This window comes from Lampetra fluviatilis, chromosome 2, assembly GCF_964198595.1.
Source record: "Lampetra fluviatilis chromosome 2, kcLamFluv1.1, whole genome shotgun sequence".
Taxonomy (NCBI): Eukaryota; Metazoa; Chordata; class Hyperoartia; order Petromyzontiformes; family Petromyzontidae; genus Lampetra; species Lampetra fluviatilis.
In genome coordinates this window covers 2,100,468-2,122,362 of record NC_136276.1, presented here as the reverse complement: position 1 = coordinate 2,122,362, position 21,895 = coordinate 2,100,468, and the positions used below count along the sequence as shown (strand labels likewise).

Below are 21,895 nucleotides of genomic sequence, written 5' to 3'. Positions count from 1 at the left end.
GACAAAACAAGTTAAACTAATTTCGTGGGCCCCCTATTCGGGAGTTTTCAGCCGTGGAAAAATGTTCCCTTTGACCTCCCCCCCCACTCACGCTAAATCCCTTAAACCATGGTGCTGCACGGAATGTAAAACGATCGGTAAAGCTTGGAGACAGAGAGAGGGGAGGTGGGGCGGGCAGGAAGGCGGCTCGATGGGGGGGGGGGCGTGAGAACCGGGGGGGCTAGTGGAACACTTAGGACGCAAATGAAAGCCGCACGGAGCTTCTTCGTCGAATGTCTGAGTAATTCGCCAGAGTTTTGGCTTTGCTCCCTACGAGCCCTGAACCCGTTGGGAAACCGTGCGTCAAGAGAACGGCCGCTGAAAGACGTCGCCCAAAAACATCCTTCGGGTGGCCGCGTTGTCGTCGCGACCCATGTCACAACTCGTACTTAGTTTATTCTTAGGTTTGGATTATGCCAATTGTTGACAGCCTGGTCGTAATCTCCAGCCAAACGTTGCATAAAAGTTTTCAACAAAATGTTGCTCGCCTTTCAACATTCCTCCATTTTGGTTGATAGGCTCACGATCTAACCCAAAAACTAAAACTAATTGTGGCCCACTTCATAAATTGTACACAGGAGGGGGGAGCACTTTCCCCACACGCTCCGTCCTTGACGAGATCGGTCGCTCGACAAAGCGATCACTTTCCAGAGGTGGAGGTTGAAGCCAGCCCGATGACGATGAGACAGAGGCCGTGTTGTGTCCTGGGAGTTCCGTACGTCGCTTTCATTCAAAGCATTCTCCTTCGGGGTGGACTTCACGGGTTTCTCCGTGCTGCTTTCACGGCGCGCGCGTGAGGGTCTCTCTGCGTTCGTGAGTGCGCGCCGCGGGGGGACCACGCGATGCTTCCCCACCACCACCACCACCCACCGCGTCACCAAACACCTCGCTCGGAACTCCTGAACGACCGCACGCTCCAAGCCCCAGATTCACCAAACTCGTATATTGCTCACGTCACCAGCGAAACACTCATGGATGAACCGAACAGACAGCCGCCGTAGTTTGATTCTGCCGACACCCCCACACCCCCCCAGTAAACATGAAACGTTTAAGTCATCGTTGGCCCAGTGTCTGCCCAACGTTGCGTGTTTACTGTGTTCCACCCCCAAATTCGAGTAACTGCTGTCGCTGAACTTCTTTCACACCGTACGTAGCCAACCGTGCGAATCGGAGGTGCTGGGGAAGGACAACAAACTAAACACAAAAATCAGTTCTCAAGAATTGAGTTTTCTTTTTAGCACCTGCAGTAAAGCACTGTAGTCCGCGCTTCTTCGACGAAGGAGGAGGAACAGCAAAGCCACACAAACTCTCTCCTTATGCCCTCTTCGTCGTCGCTGGCAGACCACGACATTGGCATTCAGCTCCCAGCCGTATTGCTGCCATTCGCAAGAAGAGGATAGCGCCTCTAGTGGTTGCAGGGTGTTTTACGTGAACTAATCGCATGCGACGTGAGCGAATAACGCACCAATTGCAGGCGAATCTTTTCTTATGCGCGCACGATTCGATGCATAAGAATCGATTTTGGGAATCGGTGGCACGGTCACGTGCCGAGTAGTACGTCACAAAGCCGAGTGTAACCGTCACAGTCTAGTCACGTGTTCAATAACCCGTGTGGCTACATTGCACGTCAGCAATTTCAGTTGTGGTGACTAATTTATCGTCTCGCGTCTAACTCTTTTTGACTTGTGCTGTCTGTGCACTCACGGTCTGCCCATCCCTGGTGTGGTGATGGACCCTAGTAAGCACTCCAACCTTGAGCCAATCTGGTCGGAACCGTAAGGCCGACGTTGGCCCAACGTTACATGTTTACTGGGGAAGTGGTGCATTGGTTAACGCAATGAGCTACAAAACACAACGAACCGAGTTCGATTCCCGGCCATGGTTTACATCAGTGACGAGGGATCATCAGAACCCTTTCTCCCTTCAAGAAACCTGGAAGCCTTTCATCCAGCAGTGGATTAACGAAAGGTCATATATCCGACTCGATACTTAGGCCTCCCTTGAGTCGACTCAGCCTTAAATGAGTACCTGATTCTGTGTAAACATCAGCGCCGGTGACGCCTTTTGGCTTGGCGCTGGCCATATCACCCACCCTCTTGCGCGCCGTGCCGACCTTAACGAGTGCTGCGCTAACAGCACTTCCCCCCACAGCCTGCGTGGGCTACACGGGGGACATTTGTTCTTGCATGTACGCGTGGATGTGCGTTTCCCCAACCTCGTGTCCGAGTGCGTGCGTACGTGCGTCGTCTCCGACCTTCGTGCGTGTCAGTAGCGATTCTAAGGGTGCAGAAAAGCTGGGGAACAATGGGAGGTGGGGCACCCGAGGGGGTGGGGCACCCTACTGAGAACACATGGCAGGACCCACCTGAACATTTTTCACGAGGGAATAATAATAATGATAAAATATTATTATTGTTTTATCATTATTGCAAAACTCCGCGAGTGCGTTGGGACTGTAGGAGCAGAACCGTGAGGTCACAAGGTGTCGGCTGCACAACTACTACAGTGGACACGAGGAAGGAAGTGATGACTCAGTGTATAGTGGTATCAACGGCATTGGTAGACCCTGGACACTGCTTTAGTATGAGCGTGAATCTCCCTTCCTCGCCATCTCTCCAGTGAGCATGTTCTGGAAGCAGTTGCTGATTCATAGCGGAGTTTGGCAGCCAAAGCAGGGAGCACGCTTGATAGAGAGTATATCGACCACGGAGATGGAGCAATTAAATGAGTTCGTGTACAGGACCTGGATGTAATGTTGCATCGCGAGAGAACGTTAGAGATGGCGACACATTTGGTGAGGGGGCCGGAGGGGCCCTTTATCCAGCAGAAGAATGCCCGTGGCCGTTGACCATGATGATAGCAGCGTCTAAATGCAACGGTATTTGTAGATACCGTACAGAAACGATGGGATGTACACCATAGGCCACACGAGGAGGCAGAGAGGCATTCTTGTTCATGGGGGGGGGGGGCATGGGGGTGGACACAGAGGACCCCCAGACCTACCGATAGAATCGCCACTGGTCAGTTTTTGTCTGTGTGTATGTGTCTGGTGTCTCTGTGGGAGCTGTCCTTTCAGCACCCCCTGCTGTCTCTGCAAGGAGCCTTCCCAACCATGTCCTGCACTCCCACTATCTCTCACTCTGTATCTCTCGCTGTGTCTCACTCTCGTCTCCATTTCAATCGGTGATGTTAAATTGATCTGTTTGTTAAAGCACCCTTAATCTCGGCCCGCTGCGCTTGCACGCACGTGCAGCTTCCACAGAGTCCACGCTTCAATTCCCAAATCGCAGCCTTCTGGTGATTACTGCGGAGGAATCACCACAGCCCAACACCGTCTGCTCTAAAGTGGGGGCTTAAAGACCCTGTGGAATAATATGACGAATCATTCTTAAGACTGCGGCCTTGGTCCAACTCCCGGAATGGAACTGATTTGCATGTGAAACCTCGCGTGGATCTCAGCAGGTTTCTTTCAACCGGTTAGATAAACAGTGCCTATCAACAGACCATGAATCGAATATGGCTTTCCTCTGGTTAAATAAAGGATTATCAATCATAATGACAATTAATGTTAACGAGGTCTTACATGATTAAATAAAGGACGCCACTTACAGGCCAATGCATTTCCATGAGCGATCGCGTTGTTAAATATAGTATGTTAATCGAGAGTTCACAAATGTCAATGGGCTCACACCTGATTAAGTAAATTATGCTAACGAACATGTTGATGAATCCCACTGAGCCTCTTACCTGGTCAAATAAAGTGCGTCGATAGCAAGAGACAATGAATCGCGATGGGTTCTCACGCGGCTAAATAAGGCATGCCAATCAATACACAGTAAATCTCAATGGGCTCTCTGCTGGCTAAATTAGACAACGATGAAGCTGGAACGCTCTGCGCCAGGGCCTCGTCTGCCAAGCGTCAGAGATGCCTTCCCATTGTTCACACAGATACAATAACAATAAAATACTGGGTTTGAAGTTCACCCTTTTTGTTTGAATCATCTTTCACGCAATTCGATTAGATGCTGTTGGGAAAAATCAATAGGTTTAAATATATATGCATGTATATATATACCCGTTGAAAATAAATGTAGCCCACTTGCAAACAGAATACAAATTTCAATGGGGTGGGGGGAGTGGCATAGTGGTCGGTTCCTCATTGCACTACGAACCCAGTAGTAGTGAGTTTTATTCGTGGCTGTGGCTAAGACCAGTGAAGAGTGATATCTAAACCGGTTATGGACACCCCCCCCCCTTCACGAAGCAGCACTGACTATCACGGTGATGTATGGTCAACCGCCATTACCGACACACACAGCATTCGGAACCAATTGGCAGTGACTTGACTGTCAAGTGCATTTAGGGTGGCAGCTTTAAGCCCTCCATGCAGTGGGATGCCATGCTATTGTAGACCCTTACAGTCGGGCACAATCGGGACGTTGCTGTGAAATCGGCCGGTAAGTCACAGCTCACGGTGCCGGTAGTGCCCGTTAAAGGAGCAAATAAATCCAATTTAGAAAATCGTAAGGTACTTAAATTAAAAATAATATTGTAAAGAAACATCTTTTTCAATTAAGTTATGTCTCCTACTTCTCAATAACAGAGGCCCAGCAATACAACGGACCCACGCTGTGTCGTGTTTATGGGAATTTGCAGTGTGCGTGTTACATGCGTGTCACATGCGTGTGAGGGTTTCTCACGTTTGGTGTCTCACTTCTGACACAGTCTGACCATCGCCCCCCCCCCGCCCCCGCCATACCTGCATGTCTCACCGCGATCACGTGCACGCATCTGGGGTCTCCTCAGTCCTCAGTTCTAACCGCAGCTGCATGTGTACACTGCCGTCTGTGTGTGTCCGTGTGTGTTCCTCTGTGTGTGTTTGAGAATCTGCCTGTTCGCTTGTGTGTACCTGTGTGTGTATGTCTGTATGGCTGTGTCTCCACGTGTGTCCTTGTGCATGTATGCGTGTGCCAACATTCCTGTGTGTGTATCTGTGTGGGCTTGTGTCTGTATGTGTGTGCGTGTCTGCGTCTGTGTGTGCCTGTGTCTGCGTCTATGTCTACTTGTGTCTGCATCTGTGTGCCTGTGTCCATATGTGCGTGCCTTTATCTGTGCCCGTGTCTGTACCCATGTAAATTTGCGTCTGTACGTGTGTGCCCACATCTTGGTGTCTGTGTTTACGCGTGTGCTGTCCTATGTATGCGTGCGCCTTTGTACGTGTGCCTACGTCTGTACGTGTGTGCCCGTGCTTGTGTGCGCGCGTGTCCCTGTGCCCGGACGCGTGCCCCCCCTGCGTCCGTACGTATCTGTGCCCCGCGTGCGTGTGCGGCCGTCCGCCCGCCCGCCCGCCTGCCCGCCCGTGCCTCTGCTCGCGTGCCCCCCGGCGCACCGGCGGTTCCAGCGGAGGTGCAGAGCGAGATCGAGCGAATCTTTGAGCTGGCACGGACGCTGCAGCTCGTGGTGCTCGATGCCGACACCATCAACCACCCGACGCAGCTCGGCAAAACCTCGCTCGCCCCCATCATCGTCTACGTGAAGGTTGCCTCGCCCAAGGTGAGCTCGGCAGTTCGTCCATCATGCCGGCACCACATGGAGGATCGCTAGCAGGACCCCGAGTAAAGAAAATACTCGTAAAATCCTGGCAGGCTGCGATCGTAATAAGATGCCCGATGCACATTAAGAGGAAGAAAAAGTAGAACAATTCTGAGGCAATTCGGGTGCAGTGAACGTGGCGGTGGTTGCCAGGTGTGACACAGCCACGCCCACTGCTTCTGCCAATCAGCTGACGACTCCGTGCAAAATGGCTGCCATGAGGTCACACCCGCAACATGGCCGCCGTGATGCCCATCGTTCCTTGTGCTTCGGCCGGCCTGTGGCTGAGGTAAATGTTTGTATTAGACATTACTTTTAGTAATACCATTAATGTTATTCACATTATTGTGTTTTATTCTTAGCGGTTGCTTTAGTTTTACTTTGACGCATCGACATGAGTAACTAAGTGGTCCCAACCACCCATACTTTCTCTCCTAACTTTACGATGCTTTATTGTCTTTACTCCAGTATGGAATCCAAGTTACGACAAGTTTTAGCTTACGCCATTTCTGTACTCAGGCCCCCAGGGCTTAATGTCAGCCGCGTCTCTCTGGGTCAGTGACCCGGAAAATATGTTTGTACCGCACCACAACTAGTATACTTCTCGGTATGCCTTTGGCTACCACTGGTCACGTGCCACCTACTCCAGTCCACCAGCGACCCGGAAAATATCCAGCGAGAAATAAATCCCAGGTCATGACCTCTAGTGTCAGATGGGACACACAGCCAGGGGAATCGCACATGGTGGACGTGCACAGAGAGACACCGTGAGTGTGCGCGTGTCCATAGGGCAGGCCCGGACTGGCCATAGGGCAGCGGCCCCCAGGTAAATGCCCGATAGGCCGGTCCATTCTGAGGGCCGGTGGGCCTGTCTGTGTGGGATACATTTAAAAAAAAATTATTACCTCTAATGTGTTCACTCAGTTGGCATTAAGCCCCATATTCAGCAGCCCCAAAGATTCTTCCTCACTGGCCCATTGGACCAGCCCGAATGGACCAATCAGATCGCACGGAAATTTTGAGCCACTGTCCCATTCCGTCACTGTTGTGAGAAAGAGAGACAGAATGCGTGTGTGTGTGTTCATAGAGTAGTGGGGAGCGGTCTTATGGTGGTTTACACACTGCGCTACGAACCGCTCGTGGGCCTCCCCTAGGTCGATTCAGCCTTAAATGCGTACCTGGTGTGGTGTGTGAACATCGGCACTGGAGAGACAAAGGGGGCCGTACGTGGTTCTGGCCGTGCTGGCCTCGGCAGGTGGTGCTCTATAACAACACTTGCCCCAACAGCCTATTAAAGGCTTTACGGGGGTACCTTGTGTTTTGGGTGTGTGTGTGACTCCAGGTGCTGCAACGGCTCATCAAGTCTCGCGGGAAGTCTCAGAGCAAACACCTCAACGTGCAGATGGTGGCAGCCGACAAGCTCCTGCAGTGTCCTCCTGTACGGACACCTCTGCTCACCCACGGAGTTCTTCGTCACGGCCATTATGAGCCCCCCCCTAACCCTCCTCCCCCTGCCCCCCCTCCCCCTGCCCCTCCCCCTGCCCCTCCCACCCAGCTCAGTTGGAGCACTTGAATGTCGTTTAAAACTAACCTATTTAAACTAAACTTTTTACGTTACGTTACCAGGTAAGGCCCGGTCAGTTTTCACGCTCTTTTTCAGAAGCGAGCTGGCTATCACAAATGATAGCTCAATAAAGTGGCTTATTGAGTGAAAACGTATAGCAACCAAACACTCTAAATGCACGTTGTTTCGAATTCGGTAAAAACATAAAAGTCCTCAATATTTCAAGAGCTGCAATGCAATGTGAATGATGTGACGAAGCAGTGCTGAAAGGACAGGTTGCCGACCCCTCGTCGGGGCCATTGGCGCACCAAGTTGCCATAGTCGGTCACGGTAAATGCGTCGCCGATGGCAGTGAACCGAGTTCGTCTCGCATTCGCTGAGCCCTCTATTCGCAGCTGCCCCTGTGTGACAGATGGTGACTCAGCACCTGCGCATTAGTCTGTCATAAGGGGTGTGCAATGGTCGCTGTGTGAATAATTTGTAGTTAATTTCTAGAACCCGAGGAAAAACACGTAGAACAGGGGGACAACGTACAGTCTAGACTCCACGCGGAAAGGCGCCCTGAATCGGGAATAACGGCGGAACTTCGCTCCCCGCTCACGGCTCTCCGCTCACCGCCCGCAGGAGCTGTTCGACGTGATCCTGGACGAGAATCAGCTGGAGGACGCGTGCGAGCACCTCTCCGAGTACCTGGAAGCGTACTGGCGCGCCACGCACCCGCCCAGCGCCAACCCACCCAACCCGCTGCTCGAGAGGACCATCGGCAACACGGCGCTGCCCAACCCGTCGCCCATCTCCAACCTGCAGGTACAGGTGCTCACCTCGCTCAAGCGGAACCTGAGCATGCGCGCCGGAGGAGGCGGCGGCTCGGGGCCCTCGTCGTCCGGCGCCGGCGCCGTGGATCGCAGGGGCTCCACCTGGGCCTACAGGCGGCAGGACGACCGCGAGAGGGCCTGCCTCGCCAATGAGGCCGAGATGGAGCAGCAGGAGCTGCAGGAGGTCGTTTACTGAGAGCGGCCGTCCGTGGCCCCCCCTCTCTCTCTCTCACCGTCCCCTCGCTGAGCGGTTGGGCCGTTTCTTTTTTTTCCGCTGACTGCCGTCGACTGCCAAACCAAGCGACTCGTGTGTCCACGCCTGCCGGAGGGTCCGGAGTTGGGTGGGGGGCGGTGGCCCAGGGGGGGTATAGGGCTCGCAGACAGTACACGTGGCACCCCACGGCACCCACCGTCACGTCAAACCCGACACGCGCCGACCTCCCGTGGGGCGGTCACGGGGAGTTGGCGAGCCACTGCTTGTGATTCCAAAGAACACAGGATGAGATGTTACTATCCTTTGTGCAAGCAGAGATGAGGGGGCGGAGCGGTGGTTCCTCTGGCCTCCGGCTGCCACAATCACAGCCTGCTGCTGCTGCTGTTAATGATGGCGATAATTAATGATTTTTTTACAAATTGGGAATTATGATGATGATCGTGAAGCTACTGCTGATGCCACCGCAGTGCCCATAAGGACCTGAGTCAGGAATTGGTGAATGCGTCATCTGGCTGTGCGCTACATTGACACTGCGGTGACGGCGAGTCCCTCAGCCACCGATGGTGGCGACTTTTGTTTCGGTGCAAGCCTGCCCGTACTCTCCGCGAACCGCCCTCTGTGGCCGCCTCACTCGAGCGACCGGCTGCTGCACGTGTGACCACAACACCCCCCCCCCCCGAGCCAGATCGACCAAACACCGACGCACAAATCACGGGCACCGACGTGTAACCCGCAGTGTTCGCTAACAGCCTCCGTTGGCCTCCTTCCCACAATTCTCTTCTCAGAGTTGTATTTTTGTCGTCGTCTTGCCACGTTCTAGATCCTGAAACAGGCCCAGCTATGATGTGCCCTGTGACGTCAGCATTTAGACACGAGACCCCGGATGTCCCGGTCTGCTCCGTAACCCGTGCGTTGTACGGCGCTACAAACATGCCTCATGTTTTTGCGCTAAGTTTAATGCCAGTCTAGATATAAACTATGGCCGAGACTACTCCTCAAAACGTAAAATCGCAGCCCGGCCTGGGTCTCGGAGAGGTTTGCTTTGCTCTGGCTCTGCGAACCCGCTGTGGCCTGTGGAAATAACCCCGTGGTGGTCCACTCCAAAAAACTTTGTGGCAATGAGGCAAGTGTGAGCAGGCTCGCAAGGAGGTGAGGGAAGTGTTGTGTGAGTGAGGCGATTAAGGTGTTGTGACCCACGTGCAGGTCGACTTAGCCTCAAATGAGTACCTGGTGCAGTGTGTAGTCAACATCGCCACTTGGGAGACAAAGGTGGCTGGGCGTGGTGTTGGCCACCCACCCCCTTGTGTGCTGTGCCGGCCTTCATAGGTGTTACTCGCAAACAGCGCTTGCCATTATAGTCTGTTAAAGGCTATAGGGGAATCATTTGTCTTTGAGTGCGGTAGTGTAGTGGCTCGTGCACCGCACTACAAACCTGGCGACCCAAGTTCGATTCCCACTCACAGCCAATAGTGACGTATATATCTGAAATAGTCCAGGGCCTCCTTCTCTAGGTCGACTCAACATTTTCAAATTAGTACCTGGTGCAATATGTAAACTTTACCACGAGGGAGACAAAGGCAGCCGGACATGGTGTTGGCCACCCACCTCCTGGTGTGTCGTGATGGCCTTCATAGCTGTTCGCTTACAGCACTTGCCCCAACAGTCTGTTCAGGCTAAATCTATTTTGTTTTGTAGTTATATGCTGTATGATTAGCATGCTAATGCTAATCATACAGCATTCCTGATATTTCGTCGCAGAAATCCGATGAGCTATGAAGCTCTTTTTCACTGATGCCTATTGCCCGTGCCCCCTCCACGGAGACGAATGTGTTCTCACGACAGCATTGCGAAGCGTTCTACGTTGGGCTTTCTCACGTCTCTTACGGCAGCTGCAGTTACAGGTGTCACGCATCGGCGTGTTAGTGAATGACGTTGTTCGCGCTTCAGTCGTTTCCCACAATAAATGCACTGGCGAAGTGAAGGACATTAAATTCCATTTCTATTCTGTCACCCAGAGGGCTCACCTATATCCTAGACACATGTTTTCTTGTTGGCGACAGAATAATTTTTTTTTTTACTTTTAATGTAACCCGTAGCATTTTCATAGCAGCACAACGGAAAAAAGACAAAGATCCCCGGTATAGCCTGTAACAGACTTTTGGGGCAAGTGCTGTAACTGGGCACCAATTCTGTGCGTGTGAAGTGCCACGTGCCGCAGTGTGGCTTCTGATTGGCGGTGTAAGCGACGTCACCTGAGAGCCGGAGACGTGGCCTCGATCTCTGTGCTCGCGCTCACGAACAGACAAATGTCAAACCTGAGAATTCCTCACAGCACCCCCGAGTGAATTACGACTCTTAGTTGTTTTTTAAGCGGGCATTTATTGTCGAATCATGTGTGGTTCCTTTACTGCAATCTGAGCCCTAACCCAACCCTTAGCTATCACAAAAGCCAAAGATCTCACCCTGTCTGAACCTTAGTCCTACCGCTGACCATAACTGAACGATAACCGAAAAGAGGAATTGTTTTAATGTATGTAAGTGACCACCACCGTGTTAGGTTTGAGGCTAATCATCGTTGGTTAGGGTTTAGGGATAGAATCGTGATTCGAATTAGGGATTCATTAAAGAGTTGTGTTGAGGATTAGTGGTTAGCATTGGCGAAGTGGTTAGGGCTGTGTTCAGGGTGGTGTTGATTGACATGGTTGTGAATTATCAACCGGGTTAGCATTAGTTGCAGAGTTGTGGCTAGGGTTAGGGTTAGGCATCTGGTTGTGGTGATGATTTTATCTAGTGAATGCTTTTACACGTGACTTTCATACAGAGCATCGGATACGCACGATAGACAAACAATGACATACAAATATACGTCAATAGTTATGGTAAGGATTAGGTTTGTGGTTGTGGTTAGGGTACGGACTAATGGTAGCGTTGTCATTATGCTTGGTGCTATGGTTATCTTTAGTCTTAGGATTCCGGCTGGCCATAAAAGAAATACAACACTGATTAAACACTATAGTTTAGCGACCAACAAAACAACCCAACTTATCTGAAGATTCCCAGATGTTGTGGTGCCGTGTTCTCAGGTCGACTATCACTCTCGTCCCGTGGGCCACCTAACATCGTGTGTTTTAACCAACTGCATTTGTCATTAACTCCGACTGCGTGTGCCTCGTAAAAAAATACGCGACAGGTTAACGTTGTGGGTAGTGGCCCAACTTCAGAGTAGAGACTATAAACTATTTTAAACAATTTGTATTTTTACCAGGTAAGGCCCATTGAGCTGTATAGCTCTTTTTTACCGATCTGGCCACAAATGTTAGTTCAACGAAGTGGCTTATCACGTGGAAATGTATTACAGCAGCCAAATAATTAAAAAGCATGTTTCAAAATGTGGAGGGAAAAACCAGAGGATACGGAGACAAATTCACGTGACCACGGGGAGAACACGCAAACTCCAAATAACAACTGGCATCAGTGTCGGGATTGAACCCACGACCTCCTGCATACCAGGTGAGGTAGTTAACATCTTGCCACCGCAGCAAGATGCCTTTGGCCAATTCATGCCAGATGCACCCAATCTCTGAAGCCAAGTGGGCTTGAGCCTAGTTAAGTGCTGGGGTGGGTGGCTGCCACCAGGGCTTGCCAGGTGTTGTTGGCGTGGGGCTGCGAGGGTTGAACAGGAGATACGAGTTCTGAGTGGTGCCTCCCTCCGTGCGTGTGTGGTGTGGTTTTCTCCGGGCGCTGCAGTATCCTCGTGCGTGAAGCCAAACTCGTACAATTGGCCTAGCATCCTGAGGCAGGAGAGCCCTGAGGCTTCACCAACTAAATAATTGGCATTGCCTTTCACATAAATTCAGCAGAGAGAACTATAATCCAGTCAAATCTGTCTGGTCTGTCTCTTATCCTGAAGAAGGACCACTGCCCGAAACGTCAGCATGTTACATACCTCTCGGTTGTGATGCGGTTCCTAACGACGATCGCGGCGTGTGTTTTGTTTTAACGACAAGCGTGAGGGCGCCTCCAATTGCTCCGTACTAACCGTGTGTGCGTGTGCGTGCGTTGCACTGTGTGTGTGTGTGCGCGCACGCTGTGTCTCACACCCCGCTTCCTCCCTGCTCAATCTCACACTCCTGCTAACTCACGTGTGTGTGTGTAAGTGTCCGTTCGTGTGATTTTCTCGACGTAATTTGTCTTCGTCGTTTTGCTTTGGCTGCTTCTTGATCGTTCCCTCCCGCTTTGGTGTGTGGGTTTCGTGCGTGCTGTCACGTGGTCTTGTTGCTGTGCATGGCTGCCTTCCCTTCCATCCCACGCACGCACACACATATGCATGCTAATACGCACACACGCGCGCACGACTGTACACACGGATACGCACATGTAACACGCGCACATACACTTGCACGCACGCAAACACACGTATGTACACACGTACGGACATATACCCACGCACACGTACGTCGCACGTATAACACACGCGTGTGTCCAACGTATATACACCCACGTGGTAAACCAAAAAATGCACACACGTACAAACACACACAAACGCGCGCACACAACACCAGGGAGGGAGCACCACTCACCTCCAACACCACAGCGAACTAGGAACCCCCCCGCCCGGCATGGACCCATCCCGCCGCTCATACAACAACCAACAGCAGCAGCATCAACAGCAGCAGCAGCAACAGCAGCAACAGCAGCAGCAGCAGCACCTGCAGCAACAGCAGCAGCAGCAGAGGCACTCCCCGACGACGCCGTCGTCGTCCTCGTCGCGCCAGCCGCTCGTCCGCCGGTGGAGCGGCGGTCGCTCGGGAGGACTCGCCCGGCAAGACACCTTCGACTCGGAGACGCAGGAGAGCCGAGACTCGGCCTACACGGAGGAGCAGGCGGATGACGAATACCCTGAGCAGCAGCAGCAGCAGCAGCAGCGACGGAGGAGCAGGGAACGTGGTTACCCCGGTGACGCGTCTCCGCCGCAGGATGGCTGCGCTTCACCCGGCACGGTGGGCAACGATATCCGGATGCACCAACACCACCACCAGCACCAGCAGCAGCAGCAGCACCACGAGCAGGATCAGGGCGGAGGCCCCGGAGCGCGAGGATCCTGGGAGCGGGAGCGCGCGCGAGAGCTGGATCACAACGAGCGCAACCGCCAGAGGAGCGGCGGTGCGGGAGGGACGGGAGGCGGCGGTAGCGGCGTAAGCGGCGGCGGTTCGGGGCAGCAGGTGCGACTCCACCACTCACGGGAATCCAGCTACTACGAGACGGAGGGAGCGGACATCATGGTGAAGGGCGGGCGTGGGGACTCGGCCGAGGCCGCGTGGTCGCAGCAGCTGTACGTGCGGCCCTGACGCGGCGGAGAGACCTAGGAGACGGCGGTGTTCGGTTTCGGCAGCTATCGGAGGGGATGAGTCGCGGTCGCGGTCGGGGCTGGGGTGGTGGTCGGAGCCGACAGAAGAACACGCGGGGAGACCCCTGCCACCACCCCGCCAGTCCGGACCCCGGGCAGCCCCCGTCACCACTGTCATCCTGACTCCTGTGTGCGCCGCTGAGCGCCAGCGATCCGCGAGATGATGAGGCCAGTGTGTCGCGGTGGAGCGCAGCGTTTGACCGTGAAGCTTGGCGACGCCACGGAGCCCAAGAGGAAGTTACTTCTGGCCACGTGAAATCAGATTTTGTATTGAGCCTCGTGCGTGGAATCCCATCTCGTTTTCTTACATGCAGGCCTCGACGAATGTGGTTTATTGGTGGTGGTGGTGGTGTTGTTGGCGGTGACGGTGGTGGCGTCTACTTCGAAGTCATTCGCATCCAGCCATCTCCTCCCACTCAGCTCCTCCGTCGCTATCTATCCCCTACAGCAGGGCTTCACAAACCACGGTGCCAACAACCTCCCCCCGCCCCCCCCCACCGCCCCCTCCCCCATCGCTTTGCGTTTCCCAATCGAATCCAGTCGCAATGGCACACGGTCGCACAAGTGCACAATGATTGGTGGACGCTCTCGGCGATGGGGAAGAATGAGAGGCGGAGTGTGGCTGGAGTTTGGGGAACGGCTGCTCTGTGACGGCACAGCCGTCGCCTTCGCACGCACACTCCCTCTCAACTTCAGCCACCTTAACGCAGGGGGCTCCCTGCACTCCAGGCCTCTCACCCCCCGCAGCACTCCTCATTCGCACGTCCGCCGGTCCTCTTTGTGCTCAACGCAAGTGGAAGTCCGTCGGAAGCGTCGCGCACACGGTGATTGAATGCCAAGCTATAAAACTAAACTGTTTTTTTTCATTTTACCAGGTAGGGCTCACTGAGCTCCATTGCTCTTTTTCAGAAGCGACCTGGCCACAAATGATAACTCAACGAAAGTGGCTTATCGTGTGGAAATTTATCGCAGCCAAATACTCTAAACGCATTTGAACCTCTTGGAGATCATTCTCTGGCCAAGTTTTGTTTTCGTTATTTATAGTTTTGTGTTTATGCGTGTTTATATATCGCATAAACTTGCGCAGTATTTAAATAAATGTTTCATTCTATCCTCCAGCCAAGACATTTTTTGGAATAATTTTTCATTCACGTGACTTTAATGTTGCGACACGACTGGGTTTCAAACGGTGTGCAAAATGGAAATACGCGGAAGGCAGGCCTTTTACGCGTCGTGCATCAAAGTACCGAGTTACACACAGAGGCCAACTATTGTGCATGAACACCAATTTTTTTTATGCGTAGATGCCAAGCTTCTTGCCACAGCAGCCAACTCCTTAGGCACAGAGGCCATCTTCGTTAAGCACCGAGCTATTCATGAACAATTCCCGGCTCCAAGCCCGATTCGCAGCACTACTGCACCGGGCCGTCTCAAATAATCGCACCTCCGATCAGCACGGCTGGCTACGTACAGTGCGAAAGAAGTTCAGCACACATCGCGGCGCTGCCACCGTCAATTCTCAGGAGAGCCTGAAAACATCCGTCAGTTCGCCCCCAGTGTAAACTGAACACGCTCCGACGTGCTGCCGTGCACACACCTCCACGCGGCCACGATGTTTTCCCTCGGAGTTTGTGAATCCGGGAATACCCCAACCCTGACCGGGGCCAGGGAGGTCTGCGGCTGGGTTCGGGTCTGGTTCAGGGTCAGGGTTTTTGGGTCAGGATCTCGGGGGGGGGGGCGGGTGGGGGGGAAGGGGCTTCCTGTCGTGTGAATCTCGCTCGGGCGAAGAGCGAACGGTGGGCACCTGTGAAACGCATTTTGGTCTTGCCCGCACCTCGTTTTGAAGGGGGTGAAGTCTTCGCCTGCCCCGTGTGTCGCGCGGGCTGGCGCGGTTGGGACGCCTGGGTCAGAGGGACACGTTATTTTGTTTGAAGCCGATACGGTTTTATTTATGCATGAAAACATCCGTCTTCGTCTATAGCACCAAGTGGATACAAGATTTAAAAGGGCAGTAGAGGCCACTCGAAACGGGATGTCATTTGGAAGTAACAAGTGACATTTTAACTTTTACATGACAATTATAAATACGACATATATATTATTTAAAAAATGATGGTAATAATTTAAAGAAAACAATCACTCATTTTAAAACGCGGGGGGGGGGGGAGGGGGGGCGAGGGTGATACATGAAGTAAAGAGTGATGTTGTGTTTGCACTCTCCACATATCAGACACGAGTCGCGCGTTGAGGTTTGTCAATCGGACGATGATGGGAGGAGTGGCTGGTTTTAGAGGAGTTCTTCGATATTTTAACGACAGTACTGTACTGTATATTTAAAGCATGGTTACCTCTTTTTGCAGATTATCACATGCTTTTTTTTCTGTCTTGCACAATGCGAACGCCGTCTCAATGCTCCCCCCATCCACCTTCCCAACGCCCCCCCCCCCTCACGTACGGCTAACGAAGGGCCGCTAACGAAGGGCCGCGTTCATTAAGGCAGGTTCACACTGGGCAGGGTGAGCCTAGGCTGTTTGGCTCGCCGGTGAACACTTTTGTTTCCCATTACCAAGCCATTGGGTAATATCTTTTTTGACATCGACCAATGCCCGTGGTACGAGTGGCATTACCAATACGTGTCCCCGTTGTCATCGGTAGCGTGTGACGCCTGCTGTGTAGTGCACGTTAAATGGACATCGGTGAAAAAAGAGCATTATAGCTAATCGGATTCCTCCAGTTATAAATATTCTGATTCTAAAACGCGTAGTTATCGTTTTGCAGTCGGAGGAGGAGATTTGCGCACCTACGTCACCGGTGCCATCTGTGGCACCGTTGTCACCTGTGGCACCTGTGTCAGTCGCAGATGCTACGTTTTGGCTGCGGTCTGCCCACAGCACTAATCCCAAAGTGGAAAATGCAGTAGAGCAACGGTGGTGTTAGCCCCACTTTAAATCAGTTTTTTTCCTGTTTCTTCCACCGTACATTTTTGTTATGAAAGGAATTGGCCAAACACACTAAGCAGGTAATCTCCTGATTATGACTTTTGGCATTCAGTGAGGCTTTCCTGGGTAAACACACTACATTTGTTATCATCACCATCTCATTGATCGGAAACAAATTGAAGGCACGACTTGGTATTCAGCAAGAATGAAGTGATGCCCTGATATTTTCTCGTATCATCTCAATTGGGTTTGCGCCGAACGCGACACGACAAACCGTGACGTTGAATCTCGCATTGCGGTCCAAGGAGACAGTGCTGTCTGCTCCGGGTTTAATTTCTCTATGCCCAATTTATTTATTTGTGATTTTACTCCGCACTGGGCAGCGGCTAGTTTACGTGCAGCTGAAGAGTGAATGTAAGGAAATACGACACACACACATTTTTTTTTAACACGACTTCTCTTGCAGCCCTGGCGTGCAGACTTGGGATTTATGGTAACAGACAGCACTGTGTCCTGTAGATTAGACACCGCGAGCCTCCACATATCCGGCCTCCGTACATTGGCTACAGTGAGAACCTGCCTTAAGGAGAGCCGTATGCGTGACCGCGTTCACATTATCATCGGGGTGGATTTCACAGCACGCTAAGATTGCTCCCATCTCACGTGTGTTTATGCCCCATGCATTACTATGATTATTATTATGATGATTATTACTACGTGATGAATCCATATCATTGAGCAGATTGTTTCAGATTTGACGGTGAATTTTATTCTTTTATTTAAAAAAAAAGCGTTGAATAAAAATGTTGGGGGAGAAAATGTAAAAAAAAACAATGGATACATTTGAAAACAAAAAATGTAAGCATGCCAGCTGCATGGTTGTGGTACAGAGAAAACAAAACAAGAATTAAAAAAAATGATTGCATTAATAAGCTTGTTGTGTGCATTGTGTGTATATAGACTATAATTGTAATTTGCATCACTATAGTTCCACAATTTAGAGACAATTGTGGTTTCACTGTAATTATTGAGTATGAGTGGGTTGTAAATCTTGCCATGTTTTCCAAAACATGTTATCAATGGGTACCTTTAAACGGATCACCCTGTATCATAATTTATATAATTTATACACGGTGATTATTTTCGCATCTCCGATTAGCACGGTTGCCTACGTACGGTGCGAAAAAAGTTTAAAATGCAAACATCAAAATATATACATCATAATAAAAACGCAAAATGAAATCCAGGACAACAAACATTTGGATCATGAGGGCTTCAGTTAAAAACGGGCATGAGGTTTATACAGTATCGAATTCCAGTTTAACATGAGCACGTGGCGAGATGTTAACTACCTCGCCTGGGATACAGGAGGTCCTGGGTTCGACCCTAACCCTCAGGCCTGTATTTTAGTAGTTTGCAGTGTCTATCTCCCCGTGGTCGTGTGGATTTTTCTCCGGGTCTTCCGGCTTTTCCCTCCACAACTTATAATCATGCGTGCATCGAGTTTCTGGCTGCTGTATCAATTTCCACACGATAATAAGCCACCTCGATGAGCTATCATTTGTGACAGCCAGGTCGCTTCTGAAAAAAAAGCTGTGCAGCTCAGTGGGCCATACCTGGTGGAAACTAAAAATAGTTTATAGATGAGTTTTGCTTTTTGTGGGGCGTTGCTGCGTCTTCAGGCATGTCCTGCACACACACAACGAGAAGTGAGGTAGCGTCTATCGCGCGCGACGCGTGAATCATCAGCAGGTGAGGAGGAGACCGGAGGAGGACGTTGCATTTTCAGTTTTCAGTTTCATTTATTTGGTGTAGCCCTGTGAGCCAATCGACTCTTGAATCGGGTGCAACCACAACAAACAAAAACATGAACAAGAAAACATCTTAAAGTGACAACGCGCAAACAGAAAAATCCAGGAAAAAACTGCAAAGTCTTCCAGAAAAATAGCACCGTACACCAACGCTGTGTGCAAAAATCCCAGTGGGTTGCAAGTCAAACAACAACAACAACAACCACAATACAACTTCGATTAAAGCCATCATTCTAACTCGGTACTACAACAAACAAACATGGCCAAACCAAAAAACTTTTCGAAATCACCAAAATAAAGCCATGAAAGCAATGTAACAGTGATCATAGGAACTGTGACCGAAATGTCACAATAAACAACATGTACCACCAGCAGAGAGAGAGAGAGAAAAAATTAACCCGTAAAAACAGTTTTTCACTATAAATCGTTTATATGCGTGGCGGCTAGAGTCCTCTCGCCTCTGGCTTGAGATGACTGCCACCTATGGGTCAGATGATTGCCTGCCACCATTAAGCAATTGGTAATTAAATATAAAAAAAAATTCCTAAAATGTTGAAAATTTTGGAAAAAAAAATTCACGAAAATAAATTGTCACGCACAACGAGTCTGTGTGCAAAATGTCAGCTCGATTGGATCACGGGAAGTGGGTTAAAAAACGACCGAAAGATTTGCACGGTCGTAAGCGTGCAAGCAAGCGCGCAAGTGAACTCAATATAAAGGATTTAAAAAGAGAGAGAAGCGTTGTGAGCTGACCGACCACCACGTGTCATTGCGGCGGGGTGAGTCGCCCTCACCTGCACCGGGGAGGTAACGGAGGGGTGGACTCACACGTGCAGGACGTCTCACGTCGCGGACTCGATCCGCTCGTGTGATATTTGGAAGAGAAAAAATAAACACCGCGGTGCCAGAACATGAAAGGACTTGCCGACAGGCAACGCACGAATGCACAGAGCGCCGTTTCATTTCCCCATAACCCTCATGTTTACAGTATATCGGTGTTTTACACAAGATTACATCACGGTCGTGTTAGGAGTTATGTTCTTACTATGCACAAAACCTTGATAGACTTTTGGGGATAGTGCTATTAGTGAGCACATTTCAAGGCCGGCACGGCACACGAGGGGATGAGGTGGCCAACAGCACCAGGCCCGGCCGCCTTTGTCTCCCCAGTGGCGATGTTTACACATCGCACAATTTGAGGCTAAGCCGACCTAGGGGAGGCCCAGCACCGGTTCAAACATTCGTAACTGATTGTTGGACGTGCAATGAACGGGGCTCGTGACGACGATGACGAGGTGCGCTCGTGGCGAGGGGGTTTCCATGTTTAGGTTTAAGAGAGGAAGTTATAAAATGTCTCGGGTGCTTTCCCGTTACTCAAGTCTTAGCTGACGCACACTGAAGGCAACACACAATGTAGGTAAGAGCCCCCCCCTCCCCAGTAAATGACAGAGGTGGGACAAAGTCATTGTTATGCAAGTCCAAGTCGAGTCGCAAGTCATCAAATTCATGACTCGAGTCTGACTCGAGTCCAAGTCACATGACTCGAGTCCACATCTCATAGGTGGGACAAAGTCATTGTTATGCAAGTCCAAGTCGAGTCTCAAGTCATCAAATTCATGACTCGAGTCTGACTCGAGTCCAAGTCACATGACTCGAGTCCACACCTCTGGTAAATGATGACACAACTATTGGCCCAGCGTTTCCTCCCACATGCCAACGTTGGGAATGTTTAACAGAGATGCCAAAGATTGGCTGTAACGAATGTGCTGATGATATCTAACACGGGCGAAGCCAGTGATAAGTTTCGTGCACGGTAAGCAACCTGCCCTGATTGACTGATGATCCCTGTCAAGCGTGAAACCAGGCCAGCAAAGGTAAGAAGAGCCGATCATTCTAAATGGTTCCAATGCCCCTTTTACCGGTCTCTATTTTCTGAGTCTCATTAACAAGGGTGGAGCCAATGAAACGCAGCGCTGATGATTTATCTGATGTTACAGGCAAATGTGTTATATCTGGGGGTGTTTTTTTGTTTACGAGCATATGCATTTAAAATTTGATCAATAAATATAACGCGTCATCGTGAATTAACAAAAACATGCTTAATACACGTGGCACCTTTCTGCCACAAATCTTGGCTGCAGTCACACGATTCGTCGCGTTATAAATTCCCGAATCGTAAAATGTTCAAGTCGTACACATCCACGTGATGGGTATTGATTGACAGTCTTAATTTTAGAACTTTCGTGACTGCAGGAATTATTATTTGGTTCTTTCGGTTAAGTCACGTCTAAAGATAAAATAATAAATAAAATTAAATAATAGAATACGACGTTTCGATTGCAACACAAGCAATCATCATCAGGTATAATGAAATAGCGACAGTTGCCACGGGAGGCAGTGGCGGCGGTGAACGCTGCAGCGATTAATCGATTCAAATCGATCGCTACGCTCACGGTTACAATAATAAAATCGTGCGTGTGTGTGCGCGTGTGTGATATCACACACGCGCACACACATTGTCAGTTAATACTCTTCATCCCCCTATGGGACATAAGGGCGCAATGATTTGCCATCCAGTATCTTCCTGTCCTTGGCAACATGCTTGAGTCTCGCTGCACCCAAGCTCGTCATTCACGGCGTTGTTTGCCAGCTGATCTCAGCTTCCCCTGGTTCCCTTTTGTCCGGTGATGTCCAATCTGTAGAGGGGGGGAGGAGGCAATTTTTGTTGGTGCTGTTTCCGATCCCTGGGTGCATTCTGAGAACGTGACCCGAGCCATCCCGAGTCGCCGTCTCTTGATGTCTTGTCGTGATATTCGGACAAACATCGTAGCCATACACACACACAAAAAACACTATAATTTGGCGATGCTGCGTTGAGCTATTAAAGCGGCCGCACGGTCAAGCAGCTTGTTTGGCCGCATAGAGTGGGGCTAAACGGGCTGGAAAAGAGATGGAGATGATGGTTGAGAGGGTGGGTGGGTGGCACGGGCTGGGAGAAGAGATGGCCTGATAGGTGAGTGGGTGGGTGAATGACATGGGCTGGGAGAAGAGATGGAGATGATGTTTGAGAGGGTGGGTGGGTGAGTGGTACGGGCTCTAGAAGAGACGGAGCTGATGTGGTACGGGAGGATGTGAAGCTGAGTGGACTTGCCGACGACTGTCGCCAGCGGTATCAAGATCGTCCTCTGTGGAGGAGGCTCGTGACGGACGCTGCTGCTGCTACTGAGCAGTTGGAGACAGTCGCCCTCCAGCAACAACGGAGGGCGGAGCGACGCTCACAACAACGAGCGGAGCGCCGGGCGTTAAACGCAGCAAGTTGGCACAACGGGAAGGGCACAGCTGGTGCGCATACACCGGTCATCTCAGTCGGTCAACCCATGGCACCTGCTGGGTCTGCCCCGAGACCTCCTGACGACCACTTCACGTGCTAGCCTCAAAGTGCACCTAGCCTGGCACGGGAGCCGTCACTTAGTGGCGAATGGCGGCGATTGGCGTTAGTAGTTGTGGGGGGGGA

The 21,895-nt window shown here is 51.1% G+C and overlaps 1 protein-coding gene across 4 annotated transcripts in view; it reads left to right on the top strand.

Moving 5' to 3' along the window:
• Window positions 1-17,489, top strand: part of CACNB1 (calcium voltage-gated channel auxiliary subunit beta 1) — a 100,628-nt gene extending 83,139 nt beyond the window's left edge. For all 4 annotated transcript variants that reach the window (XM_078866681.1, XM_078866682.1, XM_078866683.1 and 1 more), the window contains 4 exons: window positions 5,441-5,592; window positions 6,974-7,069; window positions 7,820-8,002; window positions 12,787-17,489. In XM_078866681.1, coding sequence (XP_078722807.1) covers window positions 5,441-5,592; window positions 6,974-7,069; window positions 7,820-8,002; window positions 12,787-13,572 — 1,217 coding nt within the window. In that variant the 3' untranslated portion in view covers window positions 13,573-17,489. The remainder of the gene's footprint in view (window positions 1-5,440; window positions 5,593-6,973; window positions 7,070-7,819; window positions 8,003-12,786) is intronic.
• Window positions 17,490-21,895: the final 4,406 nt, after the last annotated feature.